General features: G+C 44.8%; 1 protein-coding gene across 10 annotated transcripts in view; it reads left to right on the top strand.

The window, feature by feature from the left end:
• The window catches only part of ARHGEF9 (Cdc42 guanine nucleotide exchange factor 9), a 191,187-nt gene extending 174,909 nt beyond the window's left edge, over positions 1-16,278 (top strand). For 7 of the 10 annotated variants that reach the window (XM_074915588.1, XM_074915596.1, XM_074915594.1 and 4 more), the window contains 3 exons: positions 258-501; positions 1,215-1,283; positions 12,325-12,521. In XM_074915588.1, coding sequence (XP_074771689.1) covers positions 258-501; positions 1,215-1,283; positions 12,325-12,506 — 495 coding nt within the window. In that variant the 3' untranslated portion in view covers positions 12,507-12,521. Of the gene's footprint in view, positions 1-257; positions 502-1,214; positions 1,284-12,324; positions 12,522-14,708 lie in introns of those variants that run through there. The other 3 variants (XM_074915590.1, XM_074915589.1, XM_074915591.1) reach the window with 3 other exon arrangements.
• Positions 16,279-24,359: the final 8,081 nt, after the last annotated feature.

Genomic DNA, 24,359 nt, shown 5'->3' with positions numbered 1-24,359 from the left:
ACCTACTCAAAGGCATTTCTTCATGCCTACAAGCAAAATTTTGCAGCATGAGGATTTGCATTTTGTTCTTTTATGCCTGTGATCTACCCTATTTGTTTAGCTAGCATCAAAAGTATCCACAGTAGATGAGGCTTAAAGAATCCCACCAGGTTTCACCATTGCTTCTTTCTTTTCTGCAGCCCTCCCATGAATTCCCTGCTGAGTTCAGGCTCTGTAGGTATCTTATGATCAATCCACTTCTCCTTTTCTCTCTGCAGGATCTGATACGAAGAGATATTCTGTATTACAAAGGTCGCATAGACATGGATAAATATGAAGTGGTGGATATAGAAGACGGGAGAGATGATGACTTCAATGTCAGCATGAAGAATGCCTTCAAACTTCATAACAAGGAGACTGAGGAAATGCACTTATTCTTTGCCAAGAAACTGGAGGAGAAGTTACGATGGCTTAGAGCTTTCAGAGAAGAAAGGAAGATGGTAAAAGAAGATGAAAAGATAGGTGAGGAATATGAAATGAATCTGAAAGGAGATTGTTGGTTAATGCCTAATTTAGCCCCAACTGTTGGAGAAGCCCACATTTTTTTTGTAGTAGAATTACAGTTCAACCTTGTTCAGCTGTCCTTGGTTGCTCTCATAGTCATAAATAGGTCTTTCCAATTCAATTACGATTATTTTTGGCCCTCAATAAACAAATTCTGCCCATAGCTTCAAGCCTGGACCTCCGTGGGTGTTGTGGGAGAAGGAAGTCTTTGGCCATCTGACTTCAGAGTCTCCTGGCTCCATCAGTTCTGCTCTGCTTAAGCACATCTCATGCAGGGAAGGAGGGTGGCGAAGTCAGTGACTTACCAGCCGTGCCCTTCCCTCAGCATCAGCCCATAAATTGACTGTAACTGATGTCAGTTCAGGCTCAGTTTGTGTTGCTCAGCTGTAAAGCACTGGGCATATTTATGATACTGTATAAATAATAATGGGTCTAATCTTACTTTTCATACAGCCCCCTGCACAAGTGAGATTATAAAAAGGCCTGTCCTTTCAAGGAAGATTTGCTTTTCAGTAAAATACTTGTCCATACACACAGCTCACTAGGTGATGCTTTGCCACCTAGGGTGTTCCGTGTTTGCCAAACAGTGCAGAACATTCCCCCCTCCCCAAAAGAAAAAGAGGCTTTGTAAGCAATCTTCTGAATTGTGTTTGCCGTGTTCCCTTTTTCAGGCTTTGAAATTTCTGAAAATCAAAAGCGACAAGCGGCAATGACAGTAAAGAAAGTCAGTAAGCAAAAAGGTAACCGGCAACATGCACTGTGCCTGGTGATGTGAGGGTGGAGTGGGCTGGGCTGAATCCTGCTGGGTTAGGATCCAGCATCCCCCTTGAATTTTCCCCTCCCCTTTCTCTTTTTTTTATAAAATACCGTTTGTGCTTTGTATCCTTTCTTAATGTATCTGTGGGCCAAATTAATCTCTGGTCTAATGTGATTGAAGCCAGTGGAATTTCACCAGAGATTAATTGGGTCTCGTGTCTCCAGTCTGATGTCCAGAAGCTGTCCCTGGGGGCAGAAATCTCTCTCAGTTGTTTATCTCAGGCTGAAATGGGAGTGAGTGCGGAGATACGTAGGGGTATGCTAATTCCCAAAGTCTCCCATTAGCAAAGAAAGAAAGAAAAAGCTGGCTAAAATACTGGAGATGGTGAGGGATCTACTCCTTTCCTCCTTTTGGAAAGGGGAAACTCATGTTTCCTGGGGCTACCTGTAACTTTTTAAGGACAACACAGTAGCATCAGCTCTAGGAAATAAAGTACCTTAGTAAAGACATTATATCTCTCTGATGTCACATTCATTTCCCCACCCAGGCAGGCTACAGCCAACTAGTAAATGCCATGCTAGATATTAAACAGAGTCTCAACTGGCAAAACAGCCAGTGTTAATTATCTCTCGCAATAACTCTTGCAGCTACAGGTTTTGAAATAATAAATAGGGAGAGAAGGTCAGAGAGGTCATTTTTCAAGTTTCCCACAGCTTCACAAACTCGTAGACATACGGATTGATACCAAAGTACCGTGGCACGACTAGACCTATAAAAATGGGGTTTGAGAGAACTCATCACTTCTTGGCTATAGTCAGTTCCAGGCAGATTCATCCCTGCTTTGCACAGGCATTGGGTTGTTTTTTGCAAAAGTTGAAAGAGCTCTTTGCTTTCTGCCTCACCTGTTTGTTGTCTACTGGCTTTGCTGGTCCAGTAGTGGTTCGCTAGGCCAACTGTAAACACCTTGGTTTGCTGTGTCTCTCCATTGTCATTAGTCTTCTCTCTACAAACTTCCTTTGTTGTCTTCTGAGATGTTCTCTAAAAACTCTCCTGGCCAGATTTTCTGAGCTCAAAGTAGGTGCACGCCCACAAACGGGCCCAGGGATGCGTATCTTACGCAGTGTACGTGTAGTTGAGGCAGTAGCGGACGCTGTCACGAGCTCGGTTTTGCAGATTCCCCCTCACCACTTGCATGCTTGTCCCTCAGCACACAAGCAACCACGGAGATTATGGCAACTGGAAAACTGGAGAAACTGACTTGCATGATGGCCATGACAAAAACAATTTAAATTATGAATTTGCTGTAATTATATTATTAAGGTATTAATTAATTAATAATTGTACTGTTCAGTCCTTAAGTGACACAGTTCAAAGGTGCCTGAGCATGCCTACCAGTATTCCCACTTAAATCACTGGACTCACATCCTGACAAATATAATATGCCTAACCATACTTATTTCTTGTACAGCAATTGCTCTCTTGTTTTCTCTCTTTCTCTTTCTCTCTCTTTCTCTCTGAGATGAAAAAGGAGGGGCTATTATCTTAGACTTCTCTGACTGTAAAATTAATTAGCTCCTAAAACACTAGTCAGCATTTCTTTTATGAAGAACAAGCTTATGCTGTAACACCGGCAGTTCTTTTTATGAGATGACATCCTCGAGTCAGACAGAAATGCAGTCAGACCCCAAGCATCAAACTAAGCAAAGCCTGGTTGTTTTACTTAAGACATGAAATCTGAAAACAGCAAATAGGATCGTTACATTAGTAGCTCTGTTTCTTTTGTCCTGCACTGTGGTAATCATAGCCCGGTCTCAGATTAATTAAATTAAGTACCGGCACTGAACGTTTTGCTGAAAATTCGTAGTTTTCTTACTCTGTGGTTTGTCTGGTGCCCATGACCGAAAGAGAGGCATGAGGCTGCTGGAGCAAGGAGCTGGTGGCATTGCTCAGAAGAGGGAGGTAGGAGGAAATGCCTGAGAGTTGGCTTTTAGTGACTGATTTTTTGAATCTTGCCATATGCATTTTACATATGTGGCCAACGGTTTTTTTGCCAAAGACCTTGGAAGGCACCTGGGGCTGTGTTGCTGAGGCAGCTCTGGGGCTGGGACCAGGCAGACGGGTGAGACTGTACCAGAAGGCTGCTGCCTGCAGGCATCGCGTGCTGCCTCTGCCCTCCCAGCACAGCTTCCCCCAGGGCTTCAAGTTGGGTTTGGAGTATCAGTTATACCCGGAAGGCAGCGAAGCCCTTTAGGGGTAGGAATACTTCCACTGCATTCAACTGAACTGTTTACTCGTTTAAATTTACAGACTTTGCGGGACAGATCTCAGTGGCTGCAGCGGGGCTTGATGACTCCATAGCCTGACCTGACGTGTTGAGAGCTCTGCTTCCATGTCAGCGGATGCCTATTACAGACTTGTTTCTAGATTATCTCAGTTGTTCCCTCCACCTCTTAAATGGGAAACCATGGTAATTTCCCTGTCACAGAATACTTAAGGAAGGGAGAAAAGCCGTGAAGGAGGTGAAATGGAAAATGCAATCAACTTTGTTAGAGGTGAAGCAGAAAAACATTTTTCAAATAGTATAAACTGCTGCTTATTTCATGCACTGTTGTACCACACCTCCTAGAAGTATTACTCTGGAGCTGGCTGGAGTGCATTTGGAAAGGCAGCATTTAAACTACTACTCGGCTGTAGCAGGTGAGGGAGAGATGCTGAGACATCAGCTTTTTAAACTACTGGAAACTTTATCCAGGTGATTAGGAGAGAACGCAACTCTCAGTATTTTGAGAAGATTTTTCACCCCCAAATGAGGGCCCTCTGTGGGGCACAAGTCAGACCCCTCTGGAAGGAACGCCCTCCTAACACTGACGTCTGCGCAGAAATGCGTGCACACATGCAGTGCCAGGCTTCCTTCCAAACTGATTTAATGATGCACAAGTTCAAATTTCAGCAATATACTGGGATTTGCACTACTTATTGGATTGGCAAAACGTAATGATATTAGACCAGATGCCTTAAGACAGCATTAAACCAATTTTTGGCCTTCTTTAAGTCCATTAGACATAAAGTAAATGGGTAATATTGGCTCTGCACCTTACCAAGAGATAGAGAAAAGGGCTGTTTGTTGTTGTTTTTTTCTTTTTGCATTGATTGTTCAAGATTTTGCCTCTCAGTTACTGCTCTTTAGCCTCTTTCAATGTCAGTGTGGTAACTGGGAATAGAATTCAGTGTGGTGTCTCCTAGAAATAGTAAAGCAACAGAAAAATTTATTTGTCTTGACTTACAAAAACAACAAAAAACCCCACAGCCCTTTTTAAGCTACGGCCAATTGAGTGTGCAACTTTTCTGCAGACAAGTCCAAGTACCACTGAGGAGTTTCACTGCCTGCATTGACACTCCATTAGATACATTGAGTTGTGCTTCCAGAACTGTGCTCATTACTGGCTAAAGCAGTAAGACTAAAAGTCCTCTGAAAATGGATCCCTTGTGGATCTCCAGTCCATCCTTAACATAGACACAGGATTATCCAGGGTACTTTTTCCATTTCTAAACGTTTGAAAACAGAAGGCTCCTTTAGTGTCTTTATCCAGCAAGGGCTTCTGTTCTGCTAGCCACTTCTAATCTCCCCTCCAATGATTAGTGTTTGCAGCTTTCAGAAACGTTCAGTTACTTTTTTGATCCCCAGCTTTGTCCACATCTGTCCCCAGGGAGGGCAGTGCGTACACATAAAGGATTTTTGTTCCTAGAAGCCGTCAGCCAGGGGTGTCAGGGGGATTAGAGGTTCCAGTACCCCAGAAGGAGACCTCATTCTTAAAGCACTGTTTCCCACTAATGTTTCCATTTTAGAAAATGAAATATTTGTTCAAATTTAAAGAAGTGACCTTAGGGCTCAGTGGGAGGGTTTCCCACCCCAGGAGAGCTCTTCAGACCCGTGCTACAAGCCAGATCCTTCTCTGTCCTGTGTGTTCTCCTCTGCACTGTGCCACAGCTTCACCAAAGCAGATGCCCTCAGCCCAGACAAGTCTTTAGTCTGGTAGTCTGGGACTTGAAGAAGGAGGGAAACATACATTTAATCACTATCACCCCTAGCCCTGAGCTTAGAAGGATGCTGTCGTTAAATCTGCCCATAAAGACTCAGCTATGCAAACCCAGCAGGAGTTAAATCATCAGCCAGCATGAACTGCTTTGGTCTGCAGTAAAACACCCTCTGAATCACTGAATTTTCCTGCTAATTTCTTCCTTTCTGATCACTTGAGCTTACAGTGAACTATGTCATAAAAAACCCTGACCCAAACACCCAACAGCTTTTCTCTGACTTCTCACATTTCTGGACTTCAAGCTCTCCCCCAGCAAGCCTGCATAGCAAAACGAGATGACTTTATGTTAGTTTACTTGTGCTGGCTTCATCCAGCTGGCGAGCAGAGGTCTTACCAGGCAGCAGAGTCTGTAGGTACCTCCTGTGGTTTTCCCAAGCTTTTAAGCCTATTTTATTGCATCTTCATTGCTAACAAGATTGACGTGGCCCCGACATGTTTCCCCATCCTGTTCACACATGTAGGCATAGCCTTGAGGGGATTGAAAGAGACAGCAACACATAGACCAACCACTTTAAAACAGAGGGGCATTTGCATTTTCAGATAATCAGGGTCACTTGCCTTTTTTCACAGGGCTTCCTACAGCGAAGGTGAAAGAATGGAGCTAATCATGTTCTTGGTGGTATTTCCTCACAGATTCAGGGAAATCACAGAACTTATCCCATTGCTTGTAAAATACAGACCCTACCCAAACCCTCCAAAACACAGGCGTTACGCAGTGCTCATCTGCAGCTCGCCCCAGCACTCTGTGCTTTGGGTCCACAAGCATTAGTCCCACTGATGACAGCATGGATAGACGGCTCCTCACTCAAGGCATTAGTAACCCAGCTGGAGTCAGTAGTGTCATCAGAGACCCAGTCAGATATACAAGCTAAGGCAAATCATGAACAAATTCATGGCTGGGAGACCTCTAAGCATGGTACCGGTGACTCGGCAATGGGCACGTGATTCTGAGCGAATTCTCCAGGGGAGTTTTTTTGGTGAAATGCGAAACAGGCCTCTTGGGTTTTCCCTTGGCCCTCGTTTGAAGAGCCAAGATGTTGGCATCAATGTCATGTTGAGATTCCAAGTGAAATGAGTTTGTCAGCCCAGGTACTCCTGCACTTTCGGTTTGGTGAGGTATTTCAGGTAAGGGACAGCGTTGCTACCCAGAAGAGGCTGCATTTCAGAGCAGTGATGGATGAACTGATCTCTTCTTATCAATGAAACCAACAGAGTGATCTTTGCTATCAGTGTACAGAGTGCTGGAGGAGAGGGAGACTGTATGAATACAAGATGGGATAATTTGGCTTTCACCTGGATTTGATTGATAAACCCCTAGTATCATTTATTCCATCTTGCCTCGCTTAGCTTTTGCATATCACATGAGGGATCATTACCTTAATGTCTAGCCTAATGACATCAGGTTGCAGAAACAGACTTGCTAAATAGACTCAGGAAGGTTAAATTCCTTCAGTATTGGTATCTACTGTGGTTGGCTGTGGAATGGCCAGGACACAAGATTACTGTTTTCCTCTGTTGTGTTTCTCAAGCTGCAGTTAGCCCTTTTCTCCCCCTCTTCCTCCAAAGCAGAGAAGTTAGGCTAGTGATTAGAAAAGGGAGCCAAGGCATGTTCTCCTCACCGGTACCATCCCTGGTAGTATCTACCTCTGTCAGGCCATTGAGTAAAATCCCTGGCTGTATAAAGAGCCATGGCTAACGCACCGCTTAAATTCCTCTGGCGTTGGGCGAGTATAACAGCATTGGAGTCGGGTAGTTTAGCATGGAAGTGTAAGCCAGTGAAGTGCACAGCCTCTCAGGACTGCCTTTGGAGGCAGAAGTTTCCTGTTTGCAGCTGCTGTCCACATCTCTTGCTGTAAAAATAAGGTCTGCAATCAGGGAGCAGAAATTATATCAGACACAGCATAGTTTACCAACTCTAAACCTAACAGCAACCAAGTGAATAGTGCTGAAGTGCTTTGAGATCCTCTGTTGAAATGTGCTGAAGAAAGGCAAAGGGCTGTACCCGTTCAGCCATTACTGCTTCTTATTTCTTTAAAGTAAACTCGTCGCTATTGCAGGAGTAATTAACTGTACAACAATTAGTGTTCCTGAGGTATGTTCCTGGCTACCCCACGTTGTGTATGGGTTACAGCATTCAGAAGGAAACTGAATTTATGGGATTTTTGAGGATGGCTCCTGAAGGATGCAAGTTAGCGCCGTTGCTGTGGAGATCACAGGTAGATGAAAGGTTCCTCAGCGCAGCACTGCTTCCTGTCCTGCCAGCAGCCGCCGCTCGGCCAGCAGAGAAAGCAGGTGTTGATACTTTATTGTCTCCCACTCAGCTCTGGCTAATGAACAGTGTGATATCTAGACAGCTAGGTAGAAGAAAAGCCTATGACACAGCTCCTGATTAAAGTGTAAGCTAATGTCTTAAAGGTTGAGGATGGAATAAACAGCTCATAAGGCAAGTGTCATGGTTACGTATAGGCGAATCTGAGTGTATCCTGTGTATGTTTTGTATTAACTCTGGAAAGGTGCAGTGTTAATGTAGCTGTCCTGCTATATTATAACTGGGTCTGTCTGCATGTGTCCATGTGGATTGCCTGTGACTTAATAGCATGCTCTGAAATCTTCACATGCTACTGAAGTCGTGTTGTAACCTCAAAGAGAAGAGATACGTTGAAAACAAGGACTAGGAGGGAAGAAAGAGAGAGTTTTAAATCTTTTTAATTGTTTTCTTCTAAACAGAGAAATCCAAAAATTCAAATGACGTTGCCTAGTACTAAAAAAAGACATTATTTCAGCTGACAGCGCAGCATCTCTCTTTACCAGTTTTGTCTAGCCAAATTGTAAACCCTGGAGTTTTCTTTTTCTCTTTCTGAACAGATTTCCACAACCCCCACCCTGCCGAACAATCTTGCTAGGCAGCTGCAGCCTTTCTATTCTGCTACAGTGCAGAATTATGCATGAACCAGCAGAAGGAGCTCCAAGTCTGGTCATTGGTGTATAGCTGATTTCTTACGCCTTGGAAAGGCAGAGCAGCAGCTGTGTCTAGAAATCATTACTTACCTATCGATTCTTTCCCTTTGCGCTTTGAATTCTGTTCACCAAGCAGCCCAAAATTGCATTGGAAAAGAGCTTTGCTCATTTCTTTCTGTTGAATTGCAGTGGAGTTATGGCTTTGCATATTAAAAAAAAAATTCCTCAAGAGACAATTTTGCACAATGGCCCCGAGTTTTGATGAGGAAGCAAACCACTTCAGAGCAGAATAGAAAAATACTAACCTGTCATACTTTTTCCTCAATTGCTCTTTCCCAGGATTTGAAGGTGTGCAGATTAGGTGAATCTCCCTAACCCCCACAATTTCTGTGTTCCACCTTGTCAGGAACGTGGGTATGTCCAAAAAAAAAGCCATTCTTGGGGCACCTCAAGCTATTGCAAAGTGCCATATCACAGTTTCACAAGAAAATATATTCTTCTGGAATTATCAGCCTGACTTGACAGAGCACAGATGTTTTTATTAGAGCACAGATGTTTTTATTTGCATGCCCACAAACACACGTTAATTTTGCATGCCATTGAGATCCGCAGTTTTGATCATTTAGGCCATGGAAGCTATTTGATAAATATGACAAATATGGAAACCTTTGGCTGCTTGTACAAGTAAAACCAGCCAGGACCTTTTCACATTCATCCATCTTAGATGTCAATGCCAATAGCCTAGATCCTTAAGCAGGGCCACACATACAACTTTGAGAATATTGGGTCTGAGCTGCTTTACTGAGGCAAGTGGCAGTGTGTGCATGGGTATGTTTCAAGCAAGGATATTTTTCAGGAGTTTGGACCAAAAAGGCTATTTTGGGAAAGAACTGAATGAGGTTTGCTAGTGATCTGGCCGGGGGAGTCTGCCTTTTTCTCTTTTGGACAAGACAGACTATGGATTACAATCCTTGTAGTGTAACTCCATCAGTGTCAGTAGACTTCAGCCAGACTGTCCTTTCTCTACTTATTCAGCCTTCCAAGTGCATAACATTTTGCTGATCCAGGAGTTTTCTTAGCATTTCTGTATTGTGATTAAAATACATTAGTTCACCCTCCACAAATTGGTTTAGAGACAATAAAGAGCTCAGCCCAGCTCATCGCAAGGCTGACTGCTACTCTGCAGCCACAGGGTGCAAAAGCCATTGGGCCATGTCATTAAAGCAGTGTGGTTTTAAGGTCTTTCAAAGCTAAAAACAACTGCCCAGTGTCCCTTAGTAGCAGCTTTAGATTCACAGCTCTGTTGTATTGTAGAACATTGGTTAATAATCTTAGTGGCACAAGGACTATTTGCCTTTGAAGTCATTCCTGGTCCATTGGGTCAGTCAGAGATCCAAACCACTCACCTGACAGCAGAAGATACATTCCACAACTCTAGCTGTGTAAAGGACCTGTACCAGATCCTAACCCTCCCACAGATCCTAAAATTCTTCGCCAGTCTCTGCTGGGAAAAGTGGCCAAGGCATAAAGGGTGGTGGCCTCCAGGAGAAGGTCTACGCTCTCGTATGGGTTCAAGGCTAGAGTTTGCTCTCCAGAGCAGACGCTGCAGTTGACTGCACTGCCCACACGCTGACCTGCCTTCCAGCAAGGCCGCTCGGAGCAGGACAGTGGCACAAGAAGGGATGGAAGAGTTAGGGCAGAGATGAGCTCAAGCCATACGCTATCCTTATGGGGCATCACTGGCTTAAATCACATAGTGTAGTAAATTTAGGTTGAATTTTGGAGGTTGGGGCCTGCCAACAAGAAATTGTCTCAGGTATCCTAGAACTGACCCTGTCCAGGTTTGACCCCGGGACAACAAGGGCTCTGCAGACTTTCTGTGGGAGAGTGGAGCTTGGGAAAGAGTAGAAGACTTGTTGATGAGTACTCTATTCCAGCATGTAGATAGAAATGCAGAACATCTCCAGGTTGTTCTTTTCAAATAAGTTTGAAATATTAACTGTGATGAATTTGTGAAAGGTATGAATCACAGTGTGGTTTTTGTCCACCATAAGGAAGGGTCTTGGTTACTCCCTAGTGGACAGAGAGCTGCATGATTTTATGGTATTTGCTGTAAAGAAGGAGAAATCAGTAGAGGTAGTCAAGATGATATCTCCATTTAGTCTGAACCTTTTGAGGATTTTAACAACCCTTGATTGGTAAATTCTATAGCAAAGAGAAGCGAATTAATTCTCTTTCCTAAAGCCATGCTAAAGCTTTAGCTTTGTATTTAAAAGAGGTCTGAATTAATAACGCGGCAACGTACAAAAGTTGTCTGATGAGCTCTGTGAGTGCATTTTGTGAGGCTTTTTCCTTTGTCTGTAAGTACCCGACTGTGTGCAGCCTTCCTGTGCCCAGGCCGGCCAGTGCTGGTCCCGCAAAGCATGTGTTTGTGTGTGGGTAGGAACTGCTAACTGAATGGAAAGAGTCGCATTTCTTTGACACACGTTGCTGTGGTACCTGGGTGCTAATCACCATATTTTGCCTTCTCTAGCACCTTCCCAGCTGAGGATCTCAAAGTGTTTTACAAACATTAATTAATTTAGCTTCACAACCCTCGTGTGAGGTAGGTGGGTGATGCTAATCCCGCTTTCCAGATGAGGACACTGATCTGCTTGGGTAGAGTCGCCTCGCTCCTGCGGTTAAAACCAGGGGAGGCGATGGCCTCAAGATGGCCCTTGCGAAGCCTGCCACCCGTCACGCGACCGGGGCTGCCCTCCCCGCAGAAGGAAGAGCAGTTCTGCATGCAGCAGAGGGGATCCAGAGATGGCCAGAGCTTACAGCAACCTGCTTCAGAGCCCTGCTCCTCTCTCCTTCCTGCCCTTCTCTGGAGTTGTGGTTTCCAGCTGATCACGCTACCCTGAGGCTGAAGGAGGGGTTATCCCTCACCAGTGGTGTTGCGGGGAAGGAAATACAGAAGTAGCTATAGTACTGTTCCCTGTAGTCTGCACTTTGGTGGCAACGTGCCTCCCTCCTGTTCTGCTTCCGTTCACCCAGAGCCGCGCTTTCTACACCATCCTTTACAACAGGTTGCGTAGGTCCCAGCTTGAGGAACCTCCTCCTTTCCATGGGAAAGCTATAAGGGCAGCCTCCCCTATAAGGGCAGCCTCCCCTCACCCCTTTCCGGTGCAGGAGCTGTGGTTCACGAATGTGGGAATTACGCCTCTAGAACCTCTAAGTGTAGCCTTGCCAGTCAGCCATTGGTACCAGTTTGGATTGAGCAGAATCAGCCTTTTCTGCATTGTGTGCAGCCATTTTTGGCTGAAACCAGACTGGTAAATTTAAAACGAACCCTATGGAAAAGTCCTACAAACTTTCCAAAAGCAAATCATGACTTGCCCTTTGTGTAGGCAGAAGAGTGCTGAAGCGGTGCGGGTCCCTGCAGCATAGTGTGGCCTCCAGAGCAGCTCTGCTCCGCTGTGGCGCAGGAACCGGCGCCGAGCGGTCCTCGGGGTCACGCTGCTTGGGGCTGGTCACTGGGGCATGTTGGGGCAAAACCGCTTTCCAGGCGTAGCTGGGAGGGAGGGTTAAAACGAGCTTGGAAAAAGCGAGTGTTAAATTTGCGAGCAGGCTGAATGATGTGGTTGTCTGCCTTCGTCTGACCAGACTGACACCGCCTATGGCCTGGCCATGTTTGTGCCTCGTTAGGTCATGTAGGACTTTTCCATGAGGGTAGGCAAAACTCGACCAGTACAAAAGTAATTCATATTTTCCAGATCTTCAACTCGTGGTCTAGTATAGGTAGCCTCTGAGCTGAGAGTTTAGGCAGCTACTGCATTCCTCCATAGACCTGCTGTCTCTAGCACATCTCCCTGTTATTGGGGACCCTGGTTATTAAGTGATAAGAAGCGATAGCATGACGAAGAAAGACTATTGACCCAATTGCACTTTGACTGATCTGTTTCTTTTTCCCCCCAATCATCGATGCAGGTGTGAGCTACTCCAAGTCGGTTCCTCCAGCCTACCCACCACCCCAGGATCCATTAAATCAGGGACAATACATGGTGACAGATGGCATATCCCAGTCCCAGGTCTTCGAGTTCACCGAACCCAGACGCAGCCAGGCACCATTCTGGCAAAACTTCAGCAGGTTAACACCATTCAAAAAATAATACCTAGAGAGATGGAGAATTTTAACTTAAAAGAACTAAAATTTAAAAATAAAAATAAATAAAATTATATTTATAGATGGACCTTTTTTCGGAGAAGCACTGTTGCAACTAAGTATATATACATATATATATATATAAACACACATTTAAAAAATAATAATATATATACATATATGTATATATATATATAGAAGGACCAAAAACTTTTTTTGTTGTTTTTGGGAAGCAATCTGCTACTAGATACTAGGAAGCACCAATGATTTCTAACCATGTGACCTATTTTATTTTATTCCATTGGTTGGACATCTTTTTTTTTTTTTTAATTTCTTTTCTTCGTTTTCATTCGAGTCGTCACTGGCATCCCAGAATGCTTTCTCGCTTGTGTGAATTCGTCATTGAAGTTCCTCATGGACTACATTGGTGTATATTTTATTTGATTTTATTTATGGGGGGGATGTTTGTTTTTTGGAGTGCCGGGAGGTCTCTGCTCCCTCTCCCTCCCTCTCCGTCCCTTCCGTGGCTGTTCCCGGAGTTACCATTTCAATGAAGAGCATCGACCCTTTCCCCGTCCCCACCCTGCATTCTCCGGTCTGACTCGTGCCTGTCTGGATGTGCTCCCTTGTGCACCATGCTCTGCTGCGCAGTATTTCTCTGGCTTTAACTGTTTTGTTGTGGGCAGGTGAAAAGAAGCAGAAGGGGTATCAGCTATTTAGGAAGAAAGAGATGGGTTTTCTTTGGTTAATTTTTTGCCTTTTTTTTAAGCACTGTCTTTTTCTCAGTTCAGTGTGATTTGTTCACACTTGGAGTAAGACTGAGAAAAGAATATCAGAGACTTTTATTTCTTTTGCATTTAGTTTTATTTCTATGGGGTTATCTTTGATTTGTTTTCTTTTTAAGCTGGGACACGACTCTGAAAAGCCCACTCCTATCTTTGTTTTCTATGCAAAGATAAAAGCTTAAAAACTGATGGCTTCATGCCCTCCATTCCAGCTAGAGGAAAATTGGCTATTAGGCTCCAACAAATGGCCAGTTTTCTTTCTTCAGGAACTAAGGTCCCATCCTGTTGGCCACACGCACGCCTGCACAGTACGGCGTTAATGAACCACTAATTGCCATTACAGGAGCAATGATCCCAAAAGTGAGGACCATGACTGCACGCACTGCCTGCTCTACTCTATTCCATAAAAGATCCCTCCTTCGCTTGGTCACTGACCTCCCAAGCAAAACATGAGCTGCCCGTAGCGACCCGTTAGCAGAAGGATCACTGCCTAAGCAATTGGAAGTATTTACCTGATATTTAATGGACCCAAGCTGTAGAGGAGTTGAGAACTGCCTTTCAGGAAAGATACGGATGTGACCTGAGAAGTTTAGCCATATGACCATGATTACGTAACCTAATCTAAATAAGTGATCAGTTTAACCTAAACGACATCAATGGTTCAGCAGAGGTGTATCAGTGTCAGTGGGCTCTGGAGTGATTAGCTAAACTCTCCAGGTCTCTTTTCTCTCTCTTTTTCTCCCTCTGGAGATTCATAGCCCAGATTTTCAAACCTACAATTTCAGCCTTAAGTACATTTGTTTGCAAGCACAAAAGCTTATGTTTAAGCTTGTAAAACAGACCATTGTGCACTAGGATGATTTTTTTTTTTTCCTAGGGCAAATGAGACTGTTAAACCAGATTTAGAAGATGAACTTAAAAACTTGCAGAGCTATTCTGCAAGCTCCTTTGAAAATGTGGGATGAAGTGATTGATCACGGTGTTTATCCTTTTCTTTTGAATCTGATACACCACATAAGCACCCCAGGCCAAGTAATGTGGAGATACATTTTTTTTTTTTTCTCCCCTAAGAAATACAAGTGAATGGGAAGAGCAGAGAGCGTGATTTCAGTATTTCCATGGAGCCTATTTTATTTCAAGGCATATTGCAAGGCAGTGGCTATATATTTTATTTAAGGACAAAAATAATCTCAGCACTTTTTAGTAATCTAGAAGCTATCAATAAACAGCAAAGCCAGGTTAGTGTTTTGGAGAGGAAGAGTGGCCCCTCTGTGACAGGCAGCAGTGAAACGCCAGGAATCCCAAATAGGAAGCAACCCAATTTTATATCAGAAATTATTTTTATGCTCTTTTGTATCTTTGCATTTTTATGGTCAGATTTTAATATTGAATATGTAGCAAATATTATTTTGTTTCTTTAACAGAATGGGTATTTAAAGAAGTGAATGAAGTGGGTTCTCAGAAGTTAACTGAAATGTTTTACTGTTTCTGAATGGCTGGAGAGATGCAGAGAGAGAGAGAAAGAGAGAGATTACAAACTGTTGTCAACATGATGAAAATTTCACCATTCCTTTGCCTTTTTAATTGCTTAGGGAAAAAAAGTAACAAGCACATTAGTTAAGCCTCTTCATTTACTGTTTTGTGCCTCAGAGAGTGAGAATGAGACATCCATAATTTTTATGAGAAGATGCTTCCTAAATATTCAGCACTAGGAAAAAAGAAACACCACCGCCACACCATTATTTGCATCATAAATCAAGACTCGCTTGATCTGACAAGGCCTCTTGTTGGACTCGCAGCTTCTTTCTTAAGTGGAAAGCCAAAACAAACTAGCATTGCTCGTGCTTGCCGAAGCCAGGCGGCAGGCAAAGCAGATGCAGGCGTTTGTTCCAGAGGGAAGAGGGGCTTGGCTCTCAGGCAATGGCATTCAAGAAAGCTCTTCCCCTCCATAAATTGCCAAGGTGCTGCAAGAGATGGAGCATTGTCACAAAGAAGAACCTGCACTGGGTCCCACTTTTACTACCTACTGTGGCTTTCCGGATAGGGAGCAGGGTTGGGCTGCCTTGTGTCCGAACGCGCTGGAAGCAGCGCAGATGCAATCAGATTGGGGTGATTTTGACTGAGCATCTGATACAGACTTTCATTTCAATGCCAGACAGGAGGAACCCACTTACCATTCCATATGCAGAAACAAGAGAGTTGTAACAAACTTACATGTTTACGGATTTCTCTGGCTGAATCTATATATATATATAAAAAATAAAAATACCCTCTTCCCTAGGTAAATGACATGCATTACCCCTTGACCTAAACACTAGAACAGAGGATCTAAATTCAAGACTTTCGCCTCCCCACCCTCTCCAAAAAGATCAAACAAGAACCAACCTAGGTGCATCTAACAGTTGTAAATAGAAAATAATACATAGAGAAATATATTTGAAATTTGTTTCAGTTTCTGGATGGTCACTGGCCATCCATTGCAATGTTATTGATAGTACACTGTGGTGCTTTGGGTTTCTGGTTTTGTTCTCTTTATGCTCTGTCATCTTTTCATTGCAGCTACATTTCAGGGAACATGTATATTTAGTAGCTATTGTAAGTTCTGCATGGCATCACCAAGCTTATTTTTCCTTAAGAAGAAAAGAAGAGTCTGTAGGAGTTTAAAGGCACTATGACGACAGGGACTTGTAGCAGAGAATTTAAAAAAAAAAAAAAAAAGGTTTTTAAAATTCTAGTTTGAAGCCAAATACTGATATTTTAGTGCTTTTGGGGTTTTAACAGTAAGAGAAAAAAAAAAAAAAAAAAAAAAAAGGATTTTGGTAACCCAGCTGATCCGCACTTGCCAGTTTTATTATTTTGTTTATATTGGACTGTTTGACCCTGTCAAACAAGTGTCAAAGTTGTGTGTATAAAACAAAAAAAGTGTTTAAAAAAGTGTTGTAAAGACACTGAGCCTTATGAAAATATTTATGGAATTAAATAAAAAGAAGTGAAAAGGCATCTGAAGGCATTTTAAATCATTTTCCTCAGAGCGGTCTCACTCTTTTCCCAAAGGCTGAGCACGAATTGCTGGGGTGGGGCTCCAGCTTGTCAGCAAAGCAGACACTGAGACATTCGTGTGTAACCAAAAAATAGGTTTGTTCTGGAAATATCCCACTTCCCCCTTGCTTTGTGTCCTCCATCTGAACTGAGTGAAATGATTAATGAGTAGCTGGAGGTTTAACGCTGACAAAATACCGCCTTGCAAGTGCTGGCAGGGGTTGCTCTAAGTGGAGCTTGGATCAAGTCTTCTGCTAAACATGGTTTTAAAATGCTTTCTGTTACTGACCTATGCTCAGCTCCAACCCCAACTTCAAGACAGCCGAATTCTCCAAACAGACATTTAATCACAAATACCTTGTGAGCAACATAAGCAGCATTTCAGAGCATGTGGCAGTAGAGCAGGGGGTGGGTTTTCAAGGGGAGAGAGCCTGGCCACGTGCTGCTCTGCTGCAGAAGGCTGAACCCGAGGAGATCAGCAGGCTCCTGCCCTGGTTTTCCCTTGGCGTGGAGGGAGCAAGTGCCCACAGGGAGAAGGAACCGGGTGCTTTACCCCTGAAAGGCAAAGTGCTCTCTCCAGGAACCCAGTGGCATTTCGCAGGTAAGACAGTTGAGTCGTGTATTTCTAGATAGCCCAAAAATGCAATTACAGCCAAGAAAACTGGGGTTATTGCACCGTGGTATCCAGACCTGGTAGTGGTTGGGAGCGATGCCTGTTGTCACATGGAGAAACAGACAGGCACATGTACCAGGTTGCTATAAATAACTGCAGCCAAAGAGCTACGTTTTCAGTAATGACACTGACTTTCTGCTCTTTCCTGTCTGTCCTGCGGGTGCCTGTCTGGGTGAGTGATGGCCACTTTGGTGGCACACAGACTGACTGCATCTTCAGCCCACACATATTAGGAAACCAGTCAGAGGGAATGAGAAGATGCAAAAGCCAAGCAGCTCTGCTCTGGGAGAAAGAGAGTGATGGGATAGAGGCAAAGCTGTGAGCTGCAGGGCCAGAGTTCGAGCAGGTTCAGGAGCAGGCTCACCTAGGCCTCAAACATAGCTTCACATTTGCCTACTGCTTCAGCAATACCCCAAGCCAAGCTTTTATCTCTTGCTTACATTGTTGCTCGCAGTGAAGAGGCCGTTGGTGCCGCGCTGGGGTTCACCTGACCAAGTGATCCTGTTCCTCTTGTGGCACATAACTGAAGTCACTCAGGAGGCTTGGCACTGCAGAGTTTCCCAAGTATGCTGCTGGGGAGAGCTGGCCCAACATGCAGTTGGGTATAAAACCTCCCCTTGAAGAACACCACTCCTACCCACACTGTGGTCTTTGCGGCCAAAATTTGCACTAATTGTGTCAGAATTTTGCACTCCCCTCTGAGTTTGCGAATGTGAGCTGTGGGAAAGGAGGGGGAGTTCTCAGGGCGAGGATGAGCCATGTGCATTGCCCAAGCTGTGTAATGTATCACAAAAAGCTCTGGCAAAGAGGGAATAGGGAAGAAACCAAATTGCCCAGCATGTGTGCTGGGAGCAAGAGCACCGCCAAAGCTTACTCAGAGGCAGTAACGACCTCCATGCCCCTGCAACACGCTCCCAGGCCTGGCTTGCTTTCCTGGCGTGGTCAGTGAGAAGAGCACTCTGTGGCTGGGATTGCCACTGCAGCCTGTCGTTGATAGTCACTTATATATTTCATCTAGCAACAATATTAGTTTGTTTTTAGCATTCTCCAGCTACCCAGTATTCAGCCAGCTACTATGAACTTTGGTTGCATAAAACAAAAACAAAAACCAAAGAAACCCAGTTTAAAATTAATTTTTCTTGCAGGGTGCTAGGTTCGTTAGGCCATATTTCTGGATAACAGACCAAACTGACCCTCCAAGGTAGCAGTAGGGGCACAGCAGGACAGATGTGGCCAGCTGATCTGAGACCTTGATTCAGAAATTCACTGAAACACATGCCTAAATCCGCCATTTTGCAACAAAGCTTTTATGACCTACACGTCAAAGTACAGAATTCAGTCCTCAGAATGAATGAATGATGATCAGTAGGGAAATTACTTAAAACATCTCCATTGATTCTGCCTGTTTTGATGGTCTGTCGTGCTCCTTCGCCCCCCTGCGCAGTTTCCGAGCTGTGTGGCTGAGGGCATGTTGTTGTGCAAAATATGTGGGGACGCCGGGTACAGCCGGCAGCTTCTATGGGCAGAGTTGGGCCCTGGCTCTGCTTGGGAACCGTAGTAGAATGAGTAAAGCTTTTAGGCTCATATGTTTGTGATATGACAGGAATGTTGTATGAATGACTCTATACATCAAAAGCCATCTCTGTTTTATCTGTGTGTATGTATCCATGGTATTACAGCTGACCTTTTGCTTTTTAAGGAATCAGACTTTCAATCTGACTGATGGTGCTGGGATTACAGATCCCAATCTACCCCAAACAATGAATTTTCTTGTTATTCTGTAGCTAAGAAGCAGCACCAGGTTTTGCACTAAGTACAATACCAGGTCAGCATCCTCCAAAGCATGTAATGAACCATCTGTGCTGGGTTATTAAAGAACAAACTGGAATTGCATGTTGCTGGGGATGCAGCGGGAATGACTGGTGTTTTGAAGAGTTTCTAAGCACTGTCCACTTGAGGGTTTTGCAATCCTTTGCTGCTACGGAAGGACACTAATTGTTTAACTGCAGATATAATCTCCCCAAAACTGCAGGTACAAAATGTAAAACTGTGTTTGTCTGAATCTCTTACCTTTGCTATGGAAGAGATACATGGTATTTCTTAAATGCTTTTAATGTTCACATCCTTTTTTTTCCAGCTCTTTCCAGGCAAAATGCATCCTGGTGAAGATTTGCATCTCCTCATTTCAGAGCCACAGTAATTTGTAGCCTCTTGCAGGTTTGACAGGGTCTCTGGGCTCAGCCCTTTCTTTCTACAGGCTGGGCTGGGCAGCAGCAATGGCTCAAAAGTGTTTCCCTGTTCCAAGAGCCCCCCAAGGCCCATTTCCAAACCTCCCTCCAACACCTCGGTGTTGACACAGCAGCCAAAGCCAGTCTGGTGGTGTGCACATTGTCCAAGGGACATGGACCACTTTCCTCTTCTTACAGTACAGGTTACAGCAGCAACAAAATAATCTCCAAGACAGGAGCGCTGCAGGCTTTTTAGTTTTCATTTAGGAGAATATATAGAAAAGTTAAACCCTTGCAGAAACACTTGCCTCATAAAGAAAACATCAGTCCTTGAAAAAGTGCTCTGCTCTGGGGCATCTTGTCAAGTGTGTGTCACCGCTGGCTACCTCTGCGGCTCACAGCTGGGGAGAAGAGTTGGTAATCGCATTTTGAGCAGAGATGAGTACACACACAGATCTTCATACACACGCGCCTTCTTGCCCTGTTGCTATAATAGCAGAGAGCCCTAACGTACGCAACTAGAGACTGTCTGGCTTTTATACCCACTGTATAGCTGGAGGGGAGCAGACACACATTTATGCTAGGATCTAGGTTTTTCAGAATAAATCACGGTACTAAACTGGCTTATAAATAACCTCTGAGAATTCAGGCTCCAAGAGACTCTGTGGCATCTTCCTGGCTGGTCCTGGAAGTCAGTGGAAGTTAACTTCAGAAGAGAAGTTTTATTCTCTTTTTAATGCATGGAGAAGCAGTAAGAGGCTATATTGGTATCTTTGGTTCTCTGTAGCTCACAACTTAGAAAAGCTGTGAAGCTTTTATTCATGAAGCAAATACTCAGAGGCTGTGGATGTATGTATTCAAGCCTTTGCACGTTCATAGGGAGTCAGAAAATAGGTGGCTCTTGCCCACAGCTTGGTTTGCCCTGGCTGGTGATGCCAAACAAGTAACAGCCATCATCCATGCCAGCGGGGCCAGGGCTCCTCTTATCACTTACAATAGCCATCCAGAGGCTCCTCTGAATCAGTGGGATTTTTTTCCCTAGAACTGTGTAACTGAGGTTATAAAAAAAAAAGAAATCCGACTCATGACTGTTTTCTGAACAACCGAACAACAACAACCACAGGCTTAATACAGGTGTAACTGAAAGCAATACTTGATCCAAGGGGTTAGTGACTGGGCTGATCCAGACTGGAAATGCTTGGAAATAGTTTAGCTCAGCCACTTAAAAGGAAGTACCTCTTCCTCCTCAAGACAGTGATTTTTAGGGCAGGTTTTATATAGGCTGGATTGATACTGTATTACATTCACTGCAGAAATGTGAAGAGAGCAGCAGGTTTGAACAATTAAGTCATTTACAGAACTGGAAGTCACTGTTGTCTTTATCCCAGGAAGCCCTTTGTCACAGGCTATGTCATCATCTCGAGTGAGAGCTGGCCTGTCTAGGTGACGGTCTGAGCAGAGCTTTGTTGAACTGTATTGCCCAGGTCATTTTAATATCAAATCGATGCTGGCTGACCTGGACATTTGATAATTCCTCCACATCAGTCACTCCCGTGCTGCCCAGGCCACAGGTTTTTTTGAGTTGAAGGTATTTTAACATGTCTTAAAGTGGACTTGCTTTCCACGTATTTGTGCTATCACATTTGTTCTTTGTTTTCTGTGTGGTAGCTGGATAAATGCGAAGAAGTGCCATTTGCTGTATTTTAACTCTCTAGCTGCCAGACCAGTGCTTTTCCTGTGCCAGAAATGAGCAACCTTACAGCACACTCTGCTCCCCATCCAGTTCTCAGCTGATGTGAACGTGTGCCCTTTTTACAGAGCCTCACAGGCCCAAATCCAGCAAACAACAAGACAGGCAAATTGCACTAAGGGTGCAATTGTAAAAAAATCTGTCACTTTCTGCCTTATCTGGCCTAAAACACATCATTTGTATTTAGCAATTTATTTTTCGGTTTGACTGGAGCCAAGCTTTGTTGTGTTGGTGTCCATGGCCAGCTGCAGAGGGTCCTCACACTCCCAGGGGACACCCAAGTGACACAAAAGCCTGTGGCAGTCACCAAAAGCCCTACTCCAACAGGTAAAAGCACTGGTGCCTATTACATGGCGGGTGCTGTGCGTACACATGAGGTGGGTCAGGAACAAGGAGGGTTATTCTCTAGTCCTCTCGAGGGGAGCTGTAACCATGTTGCCACCTACCTTAACAGAGCCCTTATTCTACAGGCTGGTTTTTGAGGGAATATGTGACCAACGCACCGATTTCCTCAAAGTTTCACTCCCCCACAGATACAGGGCAGCAAGAGAGGAGTCCCTGGCCAGCCCTGCTGCTGCGGTGGTTTCACGCTATACAAAGGAAATCCAGAGTCTTTGGACCAGGAAAAGAAAATAGGAGCAAATACAATAAATACTCGTAGCTGTGGTGAGAGCCGAGATGGGTGACGTGGTCTCTGGTTCTGCTCCCAGGATGGCTTGTGCCCATTCTCTAAGGACTGCAAGTGTGCAGGCTTCCCACAAAGCCACCACGTTTGGTCCTGCTGAATCGCTGCCTGAAGGCATCTGCTGTTTGCTGGTGATGGTAAAGGTGACTGCAAAGGTGATGCTAAAGGGGCTTTGACATGCAAGGTACGTATCCTGCCTGCAGCACCTGCCCCAGCCTGGATTCCGGCTGCGGTACTCACAGCCTGCTTGTCAGGTGTGGGCAGGATCGCCAGGGGCAAAAGCAAACGGATGGAGAAAACCACAAAATTTTAGTCTGCTGCAGGGAAGGGGCTGACGGACGCGTGTGGCCTGCCCGCTGCAGGCAGCACCGGCTGCGCGTGCTGCTGGCTGGATGGGGAGGTGAGCACGCAGCCAAATTGCTCCAGGATGTGTCATGCTGTTGTTATCAGTGTTGCTAGCGCAGTTACATTGGCCTTATTTTTACTGTCTGGATGTACCATTAAACAAGTTTGATTTTGTTGCCTGATTACAGATGAGTGGTTTCAGCCTTTCATACAATTTAGCACTACCCAGGGACTCCATTAATGACATCTCTGGACAGGGAGAAACAAGATGTTTGTTGTGTGCAGATACAATGTGGTTTTATGCTAGAGCGGGTGGTAACAACACTTACCTGGCAAAGGGAAACAGGCGGTTGGGTTTTCCCATCCACTTCTTGCACCTTGGGCATGCTGACCCCACTGATTTACCAACACATGGGAAACCGGATGGTGTAATTTGAGGTAGTGGGGCCTATGTTCATGTTGTCTCCTGGGGAAGTGAAAAAGAAATCAAAGCACGTACCCAATAGGCAGCACCCACAAAAGCCCACATTCACTGTTGAAGTGTTCATACTCCCCAGACAGACTCATCTGCATTAGAGACTAGAAGCAGGGTCAGGAGCTAATGGGGATTTTTACAGTTAAGAAATAACAGGTCCCTAAAAAGCCAGAGATAACAACCCTGGGGGAGAGCGATTTGGAGATTGCTCAGCACTGTTTTTTGCCCTGACTCTATAATTTTGTGGGCTTTTCATGGAAAGGCATGTTAGTAATACCCAGTCATGTAGAGGGTTAAAGGCCATACTTATCCTGCACCAAACACAAACAAAAAGCTTTTGCTGGAAGAGAAAGGCTGATAGAAACTGCTGTAGAAATGCCAGTTTGAATTCCACTCCCACCTAGTTATAATTCCTGTGCTATTCCCAGGCTGGAGGATAAGAAATTCAGAGAGGGCATCAGAGAAAGGGCATTGCCTTCAGTGACAGACATTATTTATACCTGCACAAACTAGCATGACCTGCTCCTAACAGCAGGCTCTGTTCATTTGGATCTGCTAAGATGTACGGCCACTGTCAGGTGTGCAAAGAGTTTGAAGACCAACAGAAATACTGTGATGGTCTATCTTTGTGCCAATGGAAACAGATGGTTTAAATAAATAATCATGTCTCCGCAGTGTTTCTATCCAAACATTGCGGCAGAGACCCTTCAAGTGAAACTAAGCATAAAAAAACCAGCTAGCAAAGCTGATCACAGTTACTGTCCCTGTCCAGTCTAGCAGAGCACTCAGAGCAAACAGCAGGCAGATTGCAGGCTAAGTGGACTGTAAAAAGACTTAGCAAATGAATGACACAGTAATGCTTGTCTAAGCAAAATACATTGATTTTTTTTTAAAAAAAAATTGTTCCTCTTGACTTATGCCTCGTATCAACTTGAAGCTGCTCTCGAAGAAGCATTGCTATTATTTGGCTCCTGATAATAGAGTTCTGTGCTAAAGCTAGTGAATGGTTAGACTGGAAGAGTAGGGTGGTGGGAAGAGGGTGTACATTAGGGGACATCGGTTCAAGCATGCCAGTGTAAGAAATTTCAGCAGTATTTGAAAGGAACGGAAAGGTTGAGGGCTTACAAAGTGACCAAAGCCAGTACAGATCAAAGGGAAGCTGGTGCAGAGGTGATGGTTGTCTGCTGTAGCAATGGCAGCCTCCCGGGGACCCCGCACAGCACAGCGAAAGTCTCTTCAAGCCCAGTTAACGCCTGCCTCTTAGTGCCCCGCTGGCCGCTCCTAAGGGCCACTCTGCAGTGCCACACCAGACGTTTGTAACACCACTGCTGCTGCCCCTCTCTGAAGAAGCAGAAAGCATTTCCAGCCAGATGGTGGTGGAGAGGCTGACATGCAGCTGGCCCCAAAGAGCAGCCCAGGCCCAGGGCAGCTGCCCAGCACCGTGTGTCCCCAGCCCATCTTGGTACCCCCGTGGCCAGCTCGTCCCTTGGCCAGCCAGCTCACCGCCTCCTGCCCCCGCAGCCTGGGGACATGCCAGAAGCCATGTTCTCCACCTGCTTTCCTGTCTTACTTCCTCACTCTGTAGCCCATCCACCTGCTCCCCTCTTGCCAGTCACCTGAGCAGCATGGCTATCTAGTCCCAGCCAAGGCCCACATTGTATCCCTTTTCCCACAGCAGGCCATAAGGGAGCACTGGACTGGCCAACCTGCCACACGTCCATCCAAGCTGAACCGAGCCCTGGCTGCAGCAACTGCCAACCCCAGCATTTCTGCAGAGCCTTCAGCAGGGCTCAGAGGGGTCCTGCTCCCACTCCTCTGCATAGCTTTAGACTTCCAAATTGATGTATTTCTTCCTTTCTTTTTTTTCTTCCTTTCTTTTC

This window comes from Athene noctua, chromosome 11, assembly GCF_965140245.1.
Source record: "Athene noctua chromosome 11, bAthNoc1.hap1.1, whole genome shotgun sequence".
Classification (NCBI taxonomy): domain Eukaryota; kingdom Metazoa; phylum Chordata; class Aves; order Strigiformes; family Strigidae; genus Athene; species Athene noctua.
The sequence above is the reverse complement of the archived record's forward strand: the minus strand, read 5'-3'. Positions and strand labels throughout refer to the sequence as shown.